This window comes from Peromyscus californicus, unplaced genomic scaffold, assembly GCF_007827085.1.
Source record: "Peromyscus californicus insignis strain IS unplaced genomic scaffold, ASM782708v3 Scaffold_24__1_contigs__length_46423439, whole genome shotgun sequence".
Classification (NCBI taxonomy): domain Eukaryota; kingdom Metazoa; phylum Chordata; class Mammalia; order Rodentia; family Cricetidae; genus Peromyscus; species Peromyscus californicus.
In genome coordinates, this window is record NW_026294535.1 from 25553529 (window position 1) to 25570513 (window position 16985).

The 16985-nt window shown below is 40.7% G+C and overlaps 1 protein-coding gene across 2 annotated transcripts in view; it reads right to left on the reverse strand.

Annotated features, from left to right (window-relative positions):
- Positions 1–11627: 11627 nt before the first annotated feature.
- The window catches only part of LOC128119762 (translation initiation factor IF-2-like), a 45526-nt gene continuing 40168 nt past the window's right edge, over positions 11628–16985 (reverse strand). For both annotated transcript variants that reach the window (XR_008221666.1, XM_052753294.1), the window contains exon 2: positions 11628–11818. Coding sequence is in view for 1 of the 2 variants with exons in the window: in XM_052753294.1 (XP_052609254.1) it covers positions 11761–11818 (58 nt within the window). In the remaining variant the exon portion in view is untranslated. The remainder of the gene's footprint in view (positions 11819–16985) is intronic.

The window sequence follows — 16985 nt, forward strand, 5'->3', positions numbered from 1 at the left end:
AAGCAGAGACAGGAGGACCAGCTCCACAATGTCATTTTTGCCTGCATCATTAGTTTACAGTCTAGGCTACCTAAACATTGTCAAGAAAAGAAAAAGCTTAACCCTAAAACCTCTACTGCCATCCCCTAGCTTCAACATACTTTCCTACCTCTGATTGAAGACTACAACTTCTTTGTAAACATACCATCTGTATGGCCAGCTTAGACTAAGAGATCTGACCGATGAAGGAAGGATGTCAACAGCATGACTGAATTACTTCCTGTCTAGCTACAACAAGAAATCCACAGCAGAGCGGTGGTGGCACATACCTTTAATCCCAGGACTTGGGAGGCAGAAGCAGGCGGATCTCTGTGAGTTCAAGGCCAGCCCGGTCTCAGAGAGTGAGTTCCAGGACAGGCTCCAAAGCTACACAGAGAAACCCTGTCTCAAAAAACCAACAAACAAACAAACAAACCAAAAAAAAAAAAAAGAAAGAAAGAAAGAAATCCATAGCAGAAATCCACAAGTAGTTGCAGATCTTACTGGATCTGAATGGTATTAGAAAGTCTTCTGAAAACAGAGAGTCTGAAATTCCAATTAGATTTCCAAATTTGAAAGTCCCAACGAGATGGAATCTTCACTGTTTTTACCAAGTAATTCTGGGCTTTGTTCCTGATGTCATCATCCCACTGAGTCCCTCTAAGTCAAAAAAAAAAAAAAAAGTAGTTTATAGGACATGCACATGTATGCGTATGTTTGTATATATCTATGTGTATATATATATGCGTATGTGCATATGTATACACTGATCCTTTTTACATCATCCCTTATCAAAAGACATAATATACTCTTGTGAGAATAATGGGCTTTTAAAATCTCTCTCAAAGCACTAACATTAACTAAGTGAAAATTCCAACCTCTGAAGTATCTTTTTTAATGTATTTGCTTATCTCATGTGTGTGAAAGAATGTCTGCTTGCATGTGTAAGTGCATCACTCATTGGCTTGGTGCCTGCAGAGATTAGAGGAAAGCATCAGACCCCTGGAACTGGAGTCATGAGTGTTTGCAGGCCACCGTGTGGGTGCTGGGGATCGAACCCGGGTCCTTTTTAAGAGTAGCAAGTGGTTTTCACCACAGACTCATCTCCCCAACCCCTGACATACATTTTGTTGGTTTGTTTAATTTTTTTAAAAATCTTCATCTCACTTGAAAACTGCCTGAGTTCTTTTTATGGTTCCCAGCATTCTATTTCAGAATGTGCTCAGCTTGTATTTAAAGTATCTTCTCCCAAATGTCATTCCACTAGCTCACTCTGAACACTGTGTACCTCCGACCTACTCAATTTCTTCTGCCACACACGTGGGCTTCAGAATCAAACACAGTGGATCTTCTCTCTGTCCTTACTCTGGTTTTGGACAAGGGACATAGCCATGCCCGTCCCCTCATTCTATGATCTGTTTCTTGAACTGTGAAGTTTGAAATGGAATTTCACGTGCAGGCTCTGAACTCCGTGCTAAGGTATTCCATTAGAATACCAGTTTCATAGAGACAAGGACTTTGTGGCTTTAATGCTGCAGCTCAACCTCTAAAACAGTTCCAAATAGCAGTTTAATGCATATGTTGCCACTGAATAAAGGAAGAAAGGTAAGGAGGAAGATTAAAGATGACTATGCTCGTTGTGACCAACATCATTCTCTTTGACCAGCTGCCTCTGAAATGATGCTCAGTATCAGCACTTACGAGCAAATGTGCACTCTGCTCTCAGGAATTCTCCACAACCCCCACCTTCTTTCCCACCATCTGACTTTAAAATTTTTTTTCTAAGTTCCTATTTCTATGACATTTGAAAATCAGCACACCAAACAAAGCATGAACGTTAATTAATGAATTGACTAATCAATATCAATTAACAGACTAGAATTAGGTCTGCCGTAATGTAGGTCAGACAGCTTGGAGAACAGCCGTGGCGCTTGAACTTCCGAATCTGGCAAGATGCTTGAATGAGCTTGCCCACAATACTGATGCCTACAAGATACAAAGCTCTCCACACAGGAAGGAAAAGTGTGTGTGTGTTCAGTGGTGGAGAGTCTGTGAATGACCTGGCAAGCAAAACCTAAAGGCGGAAATATTTGCCACCAAGGACTGAGCAAAGTCCTTATCATTAGTTAAGGAAATCCAAGGATGTTCTCCAATCAGTATGAACTCCACAAGGGGAAAGACCTTTGCCTCGAACACTTACTCTGCCATAACCACACCTCACCCGTCCTGACATTGTATGATTCCTCCGTTATTATTTAACTGAGAGAATAATGAATCAGTCTTAGTTGGACAACAGGAGCTAGAAAAAATTCTTATACAAAAACAACTCAACTTGAAAAATCCCAGTGGTTTAAATATATACGCAGGGAGGATGTGGTCTCTGTCTTTTCCTGCAGATGACTTCATTTTCAGGTAACTCACACCTACCCAAGCTACGTACTCTTACAATCACAAGGAAAGAGGGGGAAGACAGAAATGGAGAGGGATCTTTCAAAGCACATGAATCTTAGGAAGCATGAAGCATGCTGCATACTACATGGCTTCCACTTGGACATCATAGTTGAGCCCCTAACTAGAGTTGAGATTTTTGAGAACATGTGAAGTACTGTCTACAGCCTCTTGGAGAAGGGAGTGATGCCTGCTTCATGGTAACCAGCAGTGTGATCGAGAAGAAGGGACTCACCAAAGGAAAATGCATTGAAGATATTTCCTAGGAGTGTGACCTCTGAGATGCATAGACAGTAAATGTTCACCACAAAGACGTAGTAGGCCAGACTTGACAGGGCTTTGTTGAGTCAGATCACCTCCCAGCAAACCCTAGGCATGCAAACTGGGAGCTCTGAGAGGAGAAGGTGATGCAGGATAGTTTGAGCACAGATTAGAATAACGAAGACGTGTGACTCAGCCATGAGCCAACATAGTAGGAACTGTTGTTACTGAAGCAAGAAGACGTCAAAACAGCTCCGGCTTCCAGGCTGTATGAGAATAAGTACTCATACACTTTCCTGAGTGCAAACATAATTGGTTTGGGTGAACTCAAGGATAGGGTAGCATTTGGAGCTGAATCAGAGAGTGTAGGAGTATTTAAGATGTTACATGCAGTGGTTCAGAGCATCATCATAGGGATACATTCATTGTCTATAAATGGCACCGTGCCTTTAATCAAAGGCCGGACTCTATATTAAACTAGAGGATGAGGCCAGCAAGACGGCTCAGTGGGCAAAACACATGCAGTGCAACCGTGAGTTCAAACCCACCATGTTATAAAAAGCTAGATGTGGTATCTGTAAACCCCAACCCCAGAACACTCACTCCCACAGCACTGTGACAATAGACATTTCAGTTGCCAGTTGTGGTGGCGCACGCCGGTAGGATTTGCTGAAGGAGGCGGAGGCAGGAAGATCACGAGTTCGAGGCCAGCCTGGGCTACACATTTCCAAAAAAAAACAAAACAAACAAAACTTCAAGCCGGGCAGTGGTGGCCCACGCCTTTAATCCCAGCACTCGGGAGGCAGGGGCAGGCAGATCTTTGTGAGTTCGAGGCCAGCCTGGACTACAGAGGGAGTTCTGGGACAGGCGCAAAGCTACACAGAGAAACTCTGTCTCAAAAAACCAAGAAAAAAAAAAAAAACAGACCATAGACATAGACAAGAGAATCCACTGCATTTGTATCAAATGCCAGAAATAACCAGAGACCTTGCCTCGTAAACAAGGTGAACGGAGAAAAACGAAAAATCTTTTCTCCTGACTCTCACACACACACACACACCATGGGATGTGTGCCCCTCTCCCCAGTCCCGCACAAATAAATATTTTAAAAATTTTTATGGATATATCTGCAAAGATATGCCCTGGACACTCCACCTTCAGTTTCACACTTCACTCCCCAGCATTTTTTTTTTTTGCTCCCACCATTATATTATTTTCTTTCAAAACTGGCTTTCCTCCTGTATGACAAGGCACGTCTCCTGAGTAAAGATAAACAGTACCTCTAACCAAGCCAGAAATCTATCACACATGTATATGTGTACATGCCATATATATTGTTCCATCCACTCCTGCCTCTTATCTACTCAATTACCTAATCTTGCCTATTATACATCCTACACATTGCCTGGCTCCTTCCCCTTCCCTCAAGCTGTTGGCAGGATCCAGGCTTTCATCATCTTTGTGCAGAGTACTTCAATTGTCCTTACTTGAATTCCTCATACTGTGGTGCACGTTTCTAAAACCCATAGTCGACGTAAATCTGTGTTCCAGTAGCATTCTATGACAACATCTAATGTAATATTTCCAATGTCAAACTGAAATATTGCTTTGTATGCTTGTCCCACTGACTAGATACTGACCAAATCATACATCACTTAAGCACTTAGCATAGTAAGACTCGGTGACTACTTCCAATTCCTGGTGAGTCACATACCATACTCAAAACATCATTTCCTGCTTCTCACATCGGGACCATTGTGTGAACTGTTATACCTTGGCATGTACAGTGTAATCGATTAGACTTTTGTGAATTAGAAATAAATTCAGGGTATAATAAATTAAAATATGGCCGGGCAGTGGTGGCGCATGCCTTTAATCCCAGCACTCAAGAGGCAGAGGCAGGAGGATCTCTGAGTTCAAGGCCAGCCTGGGCTACAGAGTGAGTTCCAGGACAGGCTCCAAAGCTACACAGAGAAACCCTGTCTCAAAAAACCAAAATAATAATAATAATAAGTAATTAAAATATGATAGAGAAATTTCAACTTTTCTGAAATAGTTTTGCTCTGTAGCCCAGGCTAGTCTATAACTCAAGATCCTCTTGCCTCAGTTTCCCAGAAGTTAGGATTATAGACATTCATCACCACACCCAGCCAAAAAAAAAAAACTGTACTTTATTAGAATGTTTTTGCTGAGTCTACATGAGATACTTTCTTCAGCAGTTTGCAGATGCAATGGCCTATGATTCTGTAATGTGCATATTATATCTTCAAAGATGAAAGAAAGCATTCCAAACTTGGGCGGTCTCCCTCCACTATAATTACAGAGAAGTTCCTTTATACCATCATGCTGGAGAAAATCCAGGGATCTTTGGGTATCGGGGGAAACTATCATAATAGTCTAACCTGTGGAAGTAATCAATCAGAAGGTTCAAGTAAACACCACAGCATTCTTACCACGGGCAGGCAGCAAATTTTCTTCTACACTCATGGACTGATAGGCATGCTCACAAGCAACCATTTTGGTTCACCTACTTAAGTATTCTGATTATGTAACATAATGAAATTTTTAATCATGTTTCTAGGTTACCGTGCTTGTTTATCATTGTTTTGATTATGATATATGACCTGCTTTAGCTATTCAGACAAGAGGCATTACATAATGTGATTATAGGTGTATACTCGAAAGTAAAATTGCTTACATGAGTCTAGGACAGACTCCAGTTTTAATGAGAGTTTAATGTGCCACCTCTTTGCCCTTCTTTGCAAGAAGGCTCATTTGCAAATATAGAAGTTTCATCACTGTATCTTTTTAAAGTGGTATTTTTATTTTCACAAAGTGTCACACTAGAGGATGTTCCTCTTGTAACCCCAAAGAATGTTTTAGAAGTAATCCTGATCACTTCGCTTGGACGCTTGGTGCTGTGTGATACAAGAGTTTAGGTGATGTATACTTTGCAGAAATGAGCAGTCTGAAGTTTAATCAAATGTGGGAGTAAGAAGGATTTAAAAAATTAAATGTACAAATTAGAGCTAATATTATTTCATAGGAATTTTTTGTAAATATGCAACTACATCAAAGCAACCAAGTCATTTCAAAAGACTTTAAGCCGTGGGGGCTGGGAAGATGGCTCAGTAAGTCAAGCACATGGGTAACCCCCTTATAATCCCAGCCCTTGGGAGTCATAGACTGGGGATCCCTAGAGCAAGTGGACCATCTAGGCTAGTCACATGAGCTGAGCAAGCCCTAGTTTCACGTAAAAGACCCTGCCTTACTTCATAAGATAGAGAATGCTTTAAAAAATATCCAGCATCAACCTCTGACCACACACATGTACATCTATGTACACACACACACACGTATGCATGCGTGCATGCACACACACATATATACATACATACAATAAGACATTAAGGCTTGCCTTTTTTAAAAATAATGCACAATTTTCCCAACAAAAAAAAATCTATTAATTTATTTAATATGCATGCATGTTTCTGTGAGTGTGTTACACTTACATTTTAAAAGATGACTTTAGGCACTGGAGAGATGGCTCTGTGGTTAATGGGGCTCGCTGCTCTTCAAGAGGACCCAAGTTTATTTGCCAGCACACATGCCAGTGGCTTACAACCACCTAGAACTCCAGCTCTAGGGGATCTGACACCCCATTTTGGTCTCCGAAGGCACCCACACACATGGGACATACAGATACACAATCATACCGGTAAGTAAAAGCAGCAGCAGTAAATCCTTTTTTGAGAGAAAAATCGTAAAAATTCACACTTTGAACAGGTGTCAACTGAGAGGATGACACTCCTAAACATCAACATAGGAAAGTAAAAGGAGGGATGGAGAGATGGTTCAGAGTGTGAAAACACCTGTGATTAGCCACACAAATCTGATGACCAGAGTTCATTGGCTGGAACCCACGATGTAAGGAGATAGCCAACTCTTGATAGGTTTCCTCTGCCCTCCCCTGTATTCACATATACCTACCACAAACATACACACGCTATAATAGCAGATACATTTTGAAAAAAAACTAAAACAATTTTTATCTTTTCCTCGATATGAATTTCTATAACTCATTAACACAAGCTCATTCGTACACAGCGAAGACTACTTACGACTATTGACGATCCCCATTGGATTTTCATGTGTTAGGAGCTTGGTAAGGATAAGAAGAGTCATACAGGCACAGTTTCTGTCACTTTCAAATGGCATAATCTCTTAAGCCCTGGAAACCATTTAATGTTTACTAGACACAAATACTAGATTGAAACTATAAAGAGCTAATCTATAAGGATATGGACCCTGGACTTTCAGATACACAACTACACAGTGATTTCTATTGATTTCTGCTACCGTGTGTGTGTGTATGTGTGTGTGTGTGTGTGTGTGTGTGTGTGTGTGAGAGAGAGAGAGAGAGAGAGAGAGAGAGAGAGAGAGAGAGAGAGAATGAGATTCTTACCACTGACGCATTGAGTGTTGTGTCAGTAAAATTAACATTCCTATCTCAATCACCTTGTGGAAACAGATTCACACGTCACGTGCCAGTGGGGGATTACACTGAGGTAGCCTTCACCCATAAAATGCATATTTTATTAATTTATTCACCAAGCATTGAATAGTAGTGAGTTTTTCCTCATTTATTTGATATAATTCATGTGATTATCTATATCTGGCATTCAGCGTGCCATGTGGTCAAGGAAGGTGATAGGCAATCGTGATTACAAGTGAAGAGTAGTGGAGACTGGGAGATCTCAGGATAAATCATATCCTGCAGATGTATTTGGACTGGCAAACAGTGTTTTCAAGAATTTCCCAAGATTCAATAGTTTGATGATTTTCTGCTTTTAAAAAAATATATATATAGATTTGGAGAGTCTATAAACAGGCAAAAGATGGAGAACTATGGGGCTCATATAAATGTATGGGCTGAGCTGAGGGCCGTTACTTCCAACAGTAAGTATATCCCTGAAGGTTAGAAATTATCTCCATGCTATACATACACTGCTTTGCTGTTTGAATTACCTGCCAGCCTTCTGCAATTCCTGGATTTCATAGAGAAGGTACTGTAAACGATCTAGTAAACTAATTCATCGTGGTTTTATTTTCTCTTTTTCCTCCTATTGCAGTGGATAGTTAGACCCTTACAAAGATGTTCTTTCTTACTATTTTCAAAAACATCTTTGTAGCCCAGTGTTGGTTGCACATGCCTTTAATCCCAGCACTCGGGAGGCAGAGGCAGGCAGACCCCTGTGAGTTCAAGGCCAGCCTGGACTACAGAGTGAGTTCCAGGACAGGCTCCAAAACTTCACAGAGAAACCCTGTCTCAAAAAAAAAAATTCTTTGCAAGTGCCTTATAACCCTTTAAAGGAAAAGATTTCTACCACCCCCCAATTGGCTACTTTAATCTAGAAAAATGAAGTCCTTCTACTCAACAGATTATTAGCCATGTTTTAAAATATAATTTTGAAAACAGATTCCCTGTAATTATCTACCCCAGTATTAGTACAACATCTGAATGACAGCCGCTGAATAACATTATCCCCATACATAAAGCATATTTCCACAGCGGTAGCTCGAGATCAAGGTAGTTGGCCATCAGTTTATAGAAATTTCATATATATTTGTGTATGTCTTTCTTTCCAAAGAAGATTTTATTTGTTGTTGTTGTTGTTGTTGCCACATTTTGAGGATTTCACTAAAGCAATGGAGGAGACATATTTCATGTTAAAACGTGGTGAAATATAAAGAGAACATGCCTTCATTTCTGCTGATAGTGCTTTATTATGTCTTCTATAAACTTTTCCTATTGATTCAAATAGACGGAGGAGAGAAAGTAGCTTGTGATGATTCTGGCATGTGTTCTTTTTAAATCATTTAATACTCAGAAACTTCACAAAGCAGTCTGCTGAGAAATGGACCACTCTGTTAAAGTTTTACCTAGGGGTAACTGCCTGAGCTAGGAAAGGCCCTTCAGGGACGCATTGACACATCCCTAGTGAGTGTTAGTGAACACAGCCTGCTATATTTTAAAGGATTTTTAATTTGTGTCTACTTAAGGATGTAACAGATTAACTCCAGAGTTTTAAAAGTATCTTCCAGACCTGCTTAATATGCTTATATGTTGATATAAATATTTAATGAAGCAATTTTACCAAGAAACCACTCTACATGTTTTTTAATGTTGAAATTATCATCTTTCTACAAGTGTACACTATCAGCTTTCCTCAAGGAATTACGTTCTGAGGGCGGGTGGGGGTATCAGAAGTTTAATATCATCCTTAAATACATGCTCAAGGCCATCCTGGGCTACAGGAGACTGTCTCAAAAATATGAAGCAAGAAAAATATTACTATGTTCTTTATTCAATTTGAATTTTTTTTTTGTTGTTTTGTTTTTCGAGACAGGGTTTCTCTGTGTAGCTTTGCGCCTTTCCTGGAACTCACTTGGTAGCCCACGCTGGCCTCGAACTCATAGAGATCCGCCTGGCTCTGCCTCCCGAGTGCTGGGATTAAAGGCGTGCGCCACCACCCGCCCGGCCAATTTGAATATTTTTAAAAAATCTCTTCACCAATGAAAACTTCAGGGGAAAAAACCTGTAGAAAATTTATTATTTGTTGTTCATTTGTTGCTTATTATTTATTGCTCAGGAGTAGCTATTGATAAATGAGAAATGATGCTCAATCTTTCCCCTCCTTCCTCTTCCATCTAGAAGTGATACAGTAGGCTGTGATATAGGAAGACTACACACTGTGGATGCACCATAAGAATAAGGATAATTTCTCCATTCTCTGTAGGAAACCCAGTCTGTGACATGGAATTCCAACCAGCTGAGTCAACAAGCTAAGGGCAGATAATGCTGTTTATGCAAACGGTGCACGACAAATTTTCCCTTCAGAATAGATCGTCTCAGTCCCCTTCCCCTCTCTCAGGCCATTTCCCAATGTTCTTTATTAACTCTTTATTCTGAATATGAAAATAGAAGGCTTCCTTTTTTATACTCTTGAGTGTAAAAACATGCTGTCGTCAAGCATCCCAGGGACTGCTATTCTTTTCTATAAATGCATGTCAGTTCTGCCTCCTTTGGTTCATGTGATTCACACACTCTTTTTTTTAACAATTATTATTAATGCATATTAGCTGAACAAGTTGCTGGACTCACTATGATATTACCATACATGCTCATCTACTCTTCCATGCTTCCCCAATGACCTACACTCTTCAGTTCCTAGTAATCCCTCTCTGTTTTCCTTTCAAATAAACCATTTTTTTAGTTTCTACATAAAAGGCGTGTACAGTGCTATTCTTTCTGTATCTGGTTCATTCCACTTTCCATCCTTTTGACTACAAGTACGCAACACCATTCTTTTTGTGTCAGTGTTTGGTTTTTCGAGACAGGGTTTCTCTGTGTAACAGCCCTAGTTGTCCTGGAACTCGCTCTGTAGACCAGGCTGGCCTCGAACTCATTGAGATCTGCCTGCCTCTGCCTCCAGAGTGCTGGGATTAAAGGTGTGAGCCACCACCACTCCACTAAGATACCGTTCTTCTCTGTAGCTGGATCATACTTATCTTCCTACCGTTGGTTGATGTCACAGTCTTTTAGCTACAAACTTTAACACAGGGACTTGCAGCAGAAGGGGAGACAGGCTGCCAGAATGACTGTAACACTGTTCTCTGGAAACTCCTCTCCCTAGGCATTCTACACCCATCCTAAAGGGCTGTTTTTTTACTACCCTGTGTATCATGGTCCCCAGAAACTCAATAAAGGAATTTGGGAACCCTTGCTGCTAAGAGTGTTTCCAGAATATTCATGTGCAAAAGGAATCACCCGGATGGTTTTTGAATTAGATGCCTAAGCTCCATTCCCAAATTTTTGTTCAGAAAGTTGGTTGTTGGCAACTCCAAACTTGCATTGTTGACCAGTTTCCAAGTGATTCTTATGTAGAAACAACACCTTGAGAAGCACTGGCCTAGATCAAGAGAGCAAGCTATTACGGGATTATAAAGTGCTCTATTGGGCTGGAGAGATGGCTCAGCAGTTAAGAGCACTGACCAGAAGTCCTGAGTTCAATTCCCAGTACCCACATGGCAGCTCACAACTGTCTGAAACTCCAAGATCCAACACCCTCACACATGCAGGCAAAACACCAATGCACATAAAGTAAAAATAAATAAACTATTTTTTAAAAAATAAATGAAGTGCTCTACTCACCAATACAAGAAAATTACCACTTTTAAACTCTAGCTCTTACTAGCTACTCTACCCACTACAAAGGCTAGACAGGCTATCTATCTAGTATTTGCCAGAACGTGGCAAAGTGGACTTCTTCAAACTCTACAAGAAAATCTAGTTATTATCTAACAGGAGTAATTGTGCCAACCAATAAGGGAAGAAAATGATAAGGTTTGAAAAGTGGGGGAAAACTAAGGGGTATTTCAGGAGCCTCAAGGGTGGAGTCATCAGTGGTAAAAAGCAGGTCAGTCTCCTCACAGCCATGTTGCCAGGCGACCATCTCCAATGGGGTGAGCCTGAAGACTCCCCTCTCTCAGAAACAGGACACAGCTGCCCTGCCACCCACCCAACTTTCTCTTCTAATACCAGGAAAGCCGGCAGGGGATGAGCTGTCCACTCTACCAGCAAGGAATGACTCACATGCTTCTCTCTTCTGCTTCAACTTAGATAAAACTTACGAAGAGTGATTCTAAGGTCATCTGCTGAAGCCCGAAGTGCCATAGCTATGGAACAGCATCAACAATGATACAGTTAGGAGTGTAGAAAAGAACTTTTTTTTTCCTAAATCAACACTAGAGATTCAAAGAGAATACACATTTGTTGAGAGTTTAGTGCAGCCAGCAACCAAAGAGATCAGTGGAATCAAGCAACCAGAATGTCCATATTAAGTCAAGAACCCTCTCTCTTTTTCTTTATTCATAAAAGGAGTGCCCAATAGGTAGGCCACAATGTCTCTCAATTTAAATTGCCTTTTCCTGTCGAAATCAGAGTCGCTCTTCCGCTGTCTCCTCCTGGTGTCACACGGCTCGTTCTTTTGTGGTGTTTGTTTGTTCGTTTGTTTCATCCTCCTTCTTCCTGTAAATTCAGGATCAGAGAAGAGTCTGGTTAGATTAAGTTCACAGTTTGGGGCATGAACACTACCACACTGACGTTGTGATGGAATGGCTACACTAGCAGCCACAAGCTATGGGGAGTGTTTGCCGGTGACACTGGTTTTAATCACTATCTTAAGTGGTAGGCTATCTCCATTGGAAAGGGAAGATTTTCCCCCCTTGGCTATTAACAGATAATCTCTGGGGTGACGTCATACACACTTCCCCCAATCATCTTCCCCACCAAAGATTTTGCCTCCTATTGATAATCTTTTTTTTTTTTTTTTTGGTTTTTCGAGACAGGGTTTCTCTGTGTAGCTTTGCGCCTTTCCTGGGACTCACTTGGTAGCCCAGGCTGGCCTCGAACTCACAGAGATCTGCCTGGCTCTGCCTCCCGAGTGCTGGGACTAAAGGCGTGCGCCACCACCGCCCGGCCCCTATTGATAATCTTTGCCAGATTCATTGATTCCAGAAGATAACTGGTTTTAACAGTTCTTTCCAAGATGACATGATTAAAAGTTGTTTTTCTTATTTTTCAGAATAAGATTTGGATATAAATTCATGTTCCCTCTTTCTCCCTTCCCTTCTTTCTCCCTTCCCCTCTCTTCCTCTCCCTCCCCCTCTCCCTCTCCCCCCCTCCCTCTCCCTCTCTCTTTCTCTCCCTCTCTCTTTCTCTCCCTCTCTCTTTCTCTCCCTCTCTCTCCTTCTTCCTTCAGAACTCATGGAATTTTATTTAGTAAATGTTTTATGATCATTCATCTGTTCTTTACAGATACTTAATTTGTTCCGAAAATGGTCAGTGGAAACTGCTTGAAGCTGGTTCCAATGTCTGTGCATTTTCTTGCTTGGTTTGCTGGCACAAGGTAGCACAGCTGCTATTTTTACCTAACTGCCTCACACTTGGAACCATCCATTTCCTTAAAGAAACCTGGTTCCTCTAGAGGAGGATTCAATAGACACAATCTGGGCACCAGGAAGTGCCACTGGGAAGATTTTTTTATATATAATTTTTTATTTCATATTTATGACCCCTTTTCTGATGATCCACAAGTATATAGGATAAGTTCCTAGACTAACTTAAACAGTTTTGCTTCTTGCATACAAATGGTTTATCTTCTTGCTATTTCATAAATTAGCACTATGTAAATGGACAAACTCTTCAGGCTTTTGAGAAAGAAATATATTTATAGTTACCTCTCCAGCACCCATTGAATTAGACATTTTCACATTTTCTTTAAACTGCATAAAAGTTACTGGGATATCTAGAAACTACAGATACCACCTAGCTCTTTATCAAGAATTACATCCTTGGAATAATACATGGGATCATTGGCACTCAGATCATTTAACAAATTCAGTCCTCCCAAATTCAGCGTCCTGATGGCTAGTCAGTCTTCTTTCAAGCTGGATGTGTTAACTTTATATCACAAACATGTCTAGCTTTGTCTGTCCTACACTCCCCCACCGCCGCCCGTGTGTGTGTGTGTGTGTGTGTGTGTGTGTGTGTGTGTGTGTGTGTGTATTTGTGCATGTGAATGTAGAGACATGTAGTGTCCAGGGGTAGCAGATTCTCTTGGAGCTAGAGTTACAGACAATTGTGAGTCATCCCACCTGGGTTCTGGGAATCAGATTCAGGTCCTCAGCAAGATGAACCATCTCTCCAAGCCCCGAAGCATATTATACCCTAAGTGAAATAGCAGGGTTGGAGGGGAGCAGCTCTTCATATTGTTGCCCTTACAGCCTCCAGTGTCTGTTGTACCCATGGGCATCACAGAGACCTGCTCCTCAGGTTGAATGGCTCTCCACTCTCTATCTACCCTCCAGTTTTTGTGAATCCCTTCGGATGATAACCTCCCTAGAAAGGCAGACGAAGCTAAAGTTTTGAAACTATTTAAAATATCTTTATTCCACTGCCACAGTTGGCTAGAGAAAATCATTCTATATTGACAACCAATTTTGGGGGGATGGTGAAGGCATTTCCACGGTGGAGTCTGGCTGGCTTCTTGTTTGTTGCAGACAAGTGACAAGTTCAAAGTTGTACCTTTATCCTGTAAATCTGGCCACTTTTTTTCTCCTAAAGCTTTCCATTTCCCTCTGAAACTTGATTATTTGATTGGTGGGTATCTATTTTCATCCATTAGATACTTTGTAGATACTTCATGCCTCACACACACATGTGTGTATATATATATATGAAAATATAATAAATTTTTTGAATTATGCTTCCGTTCTCTGTCCTTCAGCACTGTGGTCCTGTTGTTCCTATGAGCATCTTTCAATATGTTATCAAAGCTAGCAAAGTGCATGCACTCTTACACACTGTGAATTATAGGGAGCAGGAACCATGTTTTTGATATCTTTGTATTCCCAGCACCTGGCATAGGGCCCAACACATAAAAGTACACAATTGATTTGTATAAAACTGAATTGAGTAACCAAATCAAAAGATAAACTTTCCTAGCAATTATAATCTGGAGGGGGTGGCTAAATGTAATTTTTTTTCATGACAGAATAAAAATGTTATTTTTTCATGGAACCACCATTGAAGTTTGACTTACAAAAACATACATGCCCGATGTCACTACGAGCGATAAGCTAAGAAAGCAAACATAGTGTATTATGGATTGCTGAGATCATATTTATGGAAAGATAAGATTGCTGCTTTTCCTGTCTGTGTGTTTCCTCATGAGATACTCATCATGTTCTGTTAGGCTCTCCATTTTTTGTGTAATGTGGAGACAAACAGGGCAAAGGAATTTTTAAAATAACAGTGGATTGACAGTAGAATTGAAGGTATATATTTATCCAAAATATTGTCCCTTCTTGTGAACCATCCCAGAGTAAGTAAAGCTCTGCAGGGGTGTCCAGCATCTCTGTTGAGTCGGGATCGCTAATAAGAATAGACATCCTTTTTGACTGCATTTCCAAGGTTAGACACACATTCTTGACTTGCGAATAACAGATGTAGGATTTATATTTAAAATAATGATTCACACCATTATTGAAAGTCAATCATTTAAATCTGATAACATTAGAAGAGAAAAATGTCATAAAGAAAGTTAAAGTCAAAATTTTTTCCCCAAGAGTGTCACTTGGTATCAAGAAGGAAAAAGCATATTGGAATAACAACTAACACAATTGCACCAGGGTAGTGAGGAAGAGCTGTGTAGGTCTGAAGTCACCAATTTGCCCCTATTCAATGGGTGAGATTCCCACGGGTGACATTTCAGAGATATGGGCTCTTTCCTTCTCTTCCTATGCCTGCAGGTGGTCCGGAATGAGAAGCTTACAAATCAGCTAGTTCGCTCATGGTCTCTCTCTTCTCTCCCTCCACTCCCTTTCCCTCTTTCTCTCTTAGTTTTCTTCCATGGGGCCTCATCTAAAAATCTCCAGGGTAAACTTGGTGGGGGAGGTGGGGCTTTTGTCTCTGGCCATTTAAGCACCAGTGAATGAAGGAATGGCTGCTTTCCTAAAACTACAGTTCCTCTGCATTGAGGTTTGGGCTCAGAGCATGAGCCCTGCTTTCCATTTGCATATTCCAACCACAGAGACTTCTTGAAGGAGTATCGCGTTTGGGATTGGAAATGTTTATACCGTGGTCAGAGCATTTTCAAATAAAAAGCAATTAAAAAATACTTATTTTAGAAGGAGAATTTGAATGTGTTTCCTTAGGCACTGGCTTGAGCTGAGACCTGTTACTAAAATATTGCTTCTCGGGTTTATTTCCTCCACTAGATCATTAGTTTCTTGAGGATAAGGACTGTCTGGGGTCTACTTTATATTCCTAGGGTATACCACGCAGCCAGGCACATGGCAAGCACTCGAACGTGTGTTGAGAGGGACTATTTGTCCATTGCCAGTTGTATAATTAGAATTTCTTTCATTCTTCCCGAGTTGGGAACAAAGCTGCAGTGACCAGCAGCTATTTTGAGATGCTGACTCTCGTGGAAATGTTCCCGACCTGCTTTGTTGGGACAGCCCAGGCACAAGAGTTCCAGCCAATAGAAAAACTGTTATCTTTTGTAAAACTTTGGAGCAGGGACTGTAAAGCTATGCAAGAAATACCAAACTAGAAACGTTCTCATCTTGGCCCTGCTGCTTATCTGCCAACTGTGGTAAAGCTACTACGTCTCTCAGGGCTGTTAATTTCTTTCCCTGTCTATTCAGGGACTGGTATTAAATTATACAAAACTCCCGCCCGCCCCCCAGCATCGACAGCCACATTGAGTTCATCTCTGTGTTCCAGTTCAACGCTGGACTCATAATACATGGTTAATATTTATCAGTTGACTTAGATTGAAGCTGCCCAGGAGCTCTAAAACGGTACAACGTTTCAGTTCAAGTCTAACATTGCTTTCTATGTCAAGTTTAAAATCAAAATGTAAGTGGCCTCTAGGCCAGTGTTGATTTATTCTCACTATTCTTTCATCCAGATTTTTATATAAAGACAATCCAAATGGTGAAAAAGTCACAATGAATCAAATATATTTTTATAAATCCTTTTAAAGTTGAGGCTGCCCAATTTTGTCTTTAGTTTTGCGTAAAATGTGAGAGTGAGATTTGAGAGTGCAAACATTTTAAGTTACTTGAATGGGTTATGCAGGAGAAGTTTAGATGTGTACAATACCTTACTAGTAACAAATGAAAAAGCACCATTTTACTTATATAAAAAAAATGCATTCTCTCAAAGAATGCATCTCCAATTTTTTGTTTCCTTACAGTTATTAAACAGACTTATAGTTAATATAAACTATCCTCAGTTTTCAAAAGTTCTTTTTTTTTTTAATGATTTGAGCTTTTTTCTATCAGTAACAACAGTGTGGTTTTATGTATTTACAAGATCATATACATAAGTTTTAGAAGTTATATCTTAAGGAGCAGATGCAAAGACCCACAGCCAAACATTAGGCAGAACTCGGGGAATGCCACGGAAGAGTGGAAGGAAGGATTGTAGGAGACAGAGGGGTCAAGGACACCACAAGAACACGGTCCACAAAAATCAACTAAGCAGGGCTCATAGGGGCTCTCAGAGACTGAATCTACAACCAGGGAGCCCGTATGGGTCTGCGCTAGGTCCTCTGCATATGTGTTATGGTTGTGTAGCTTGGTGTTCTTGTGGGACTCCTAACAGTGGGAGTAGGGGTGTCTCC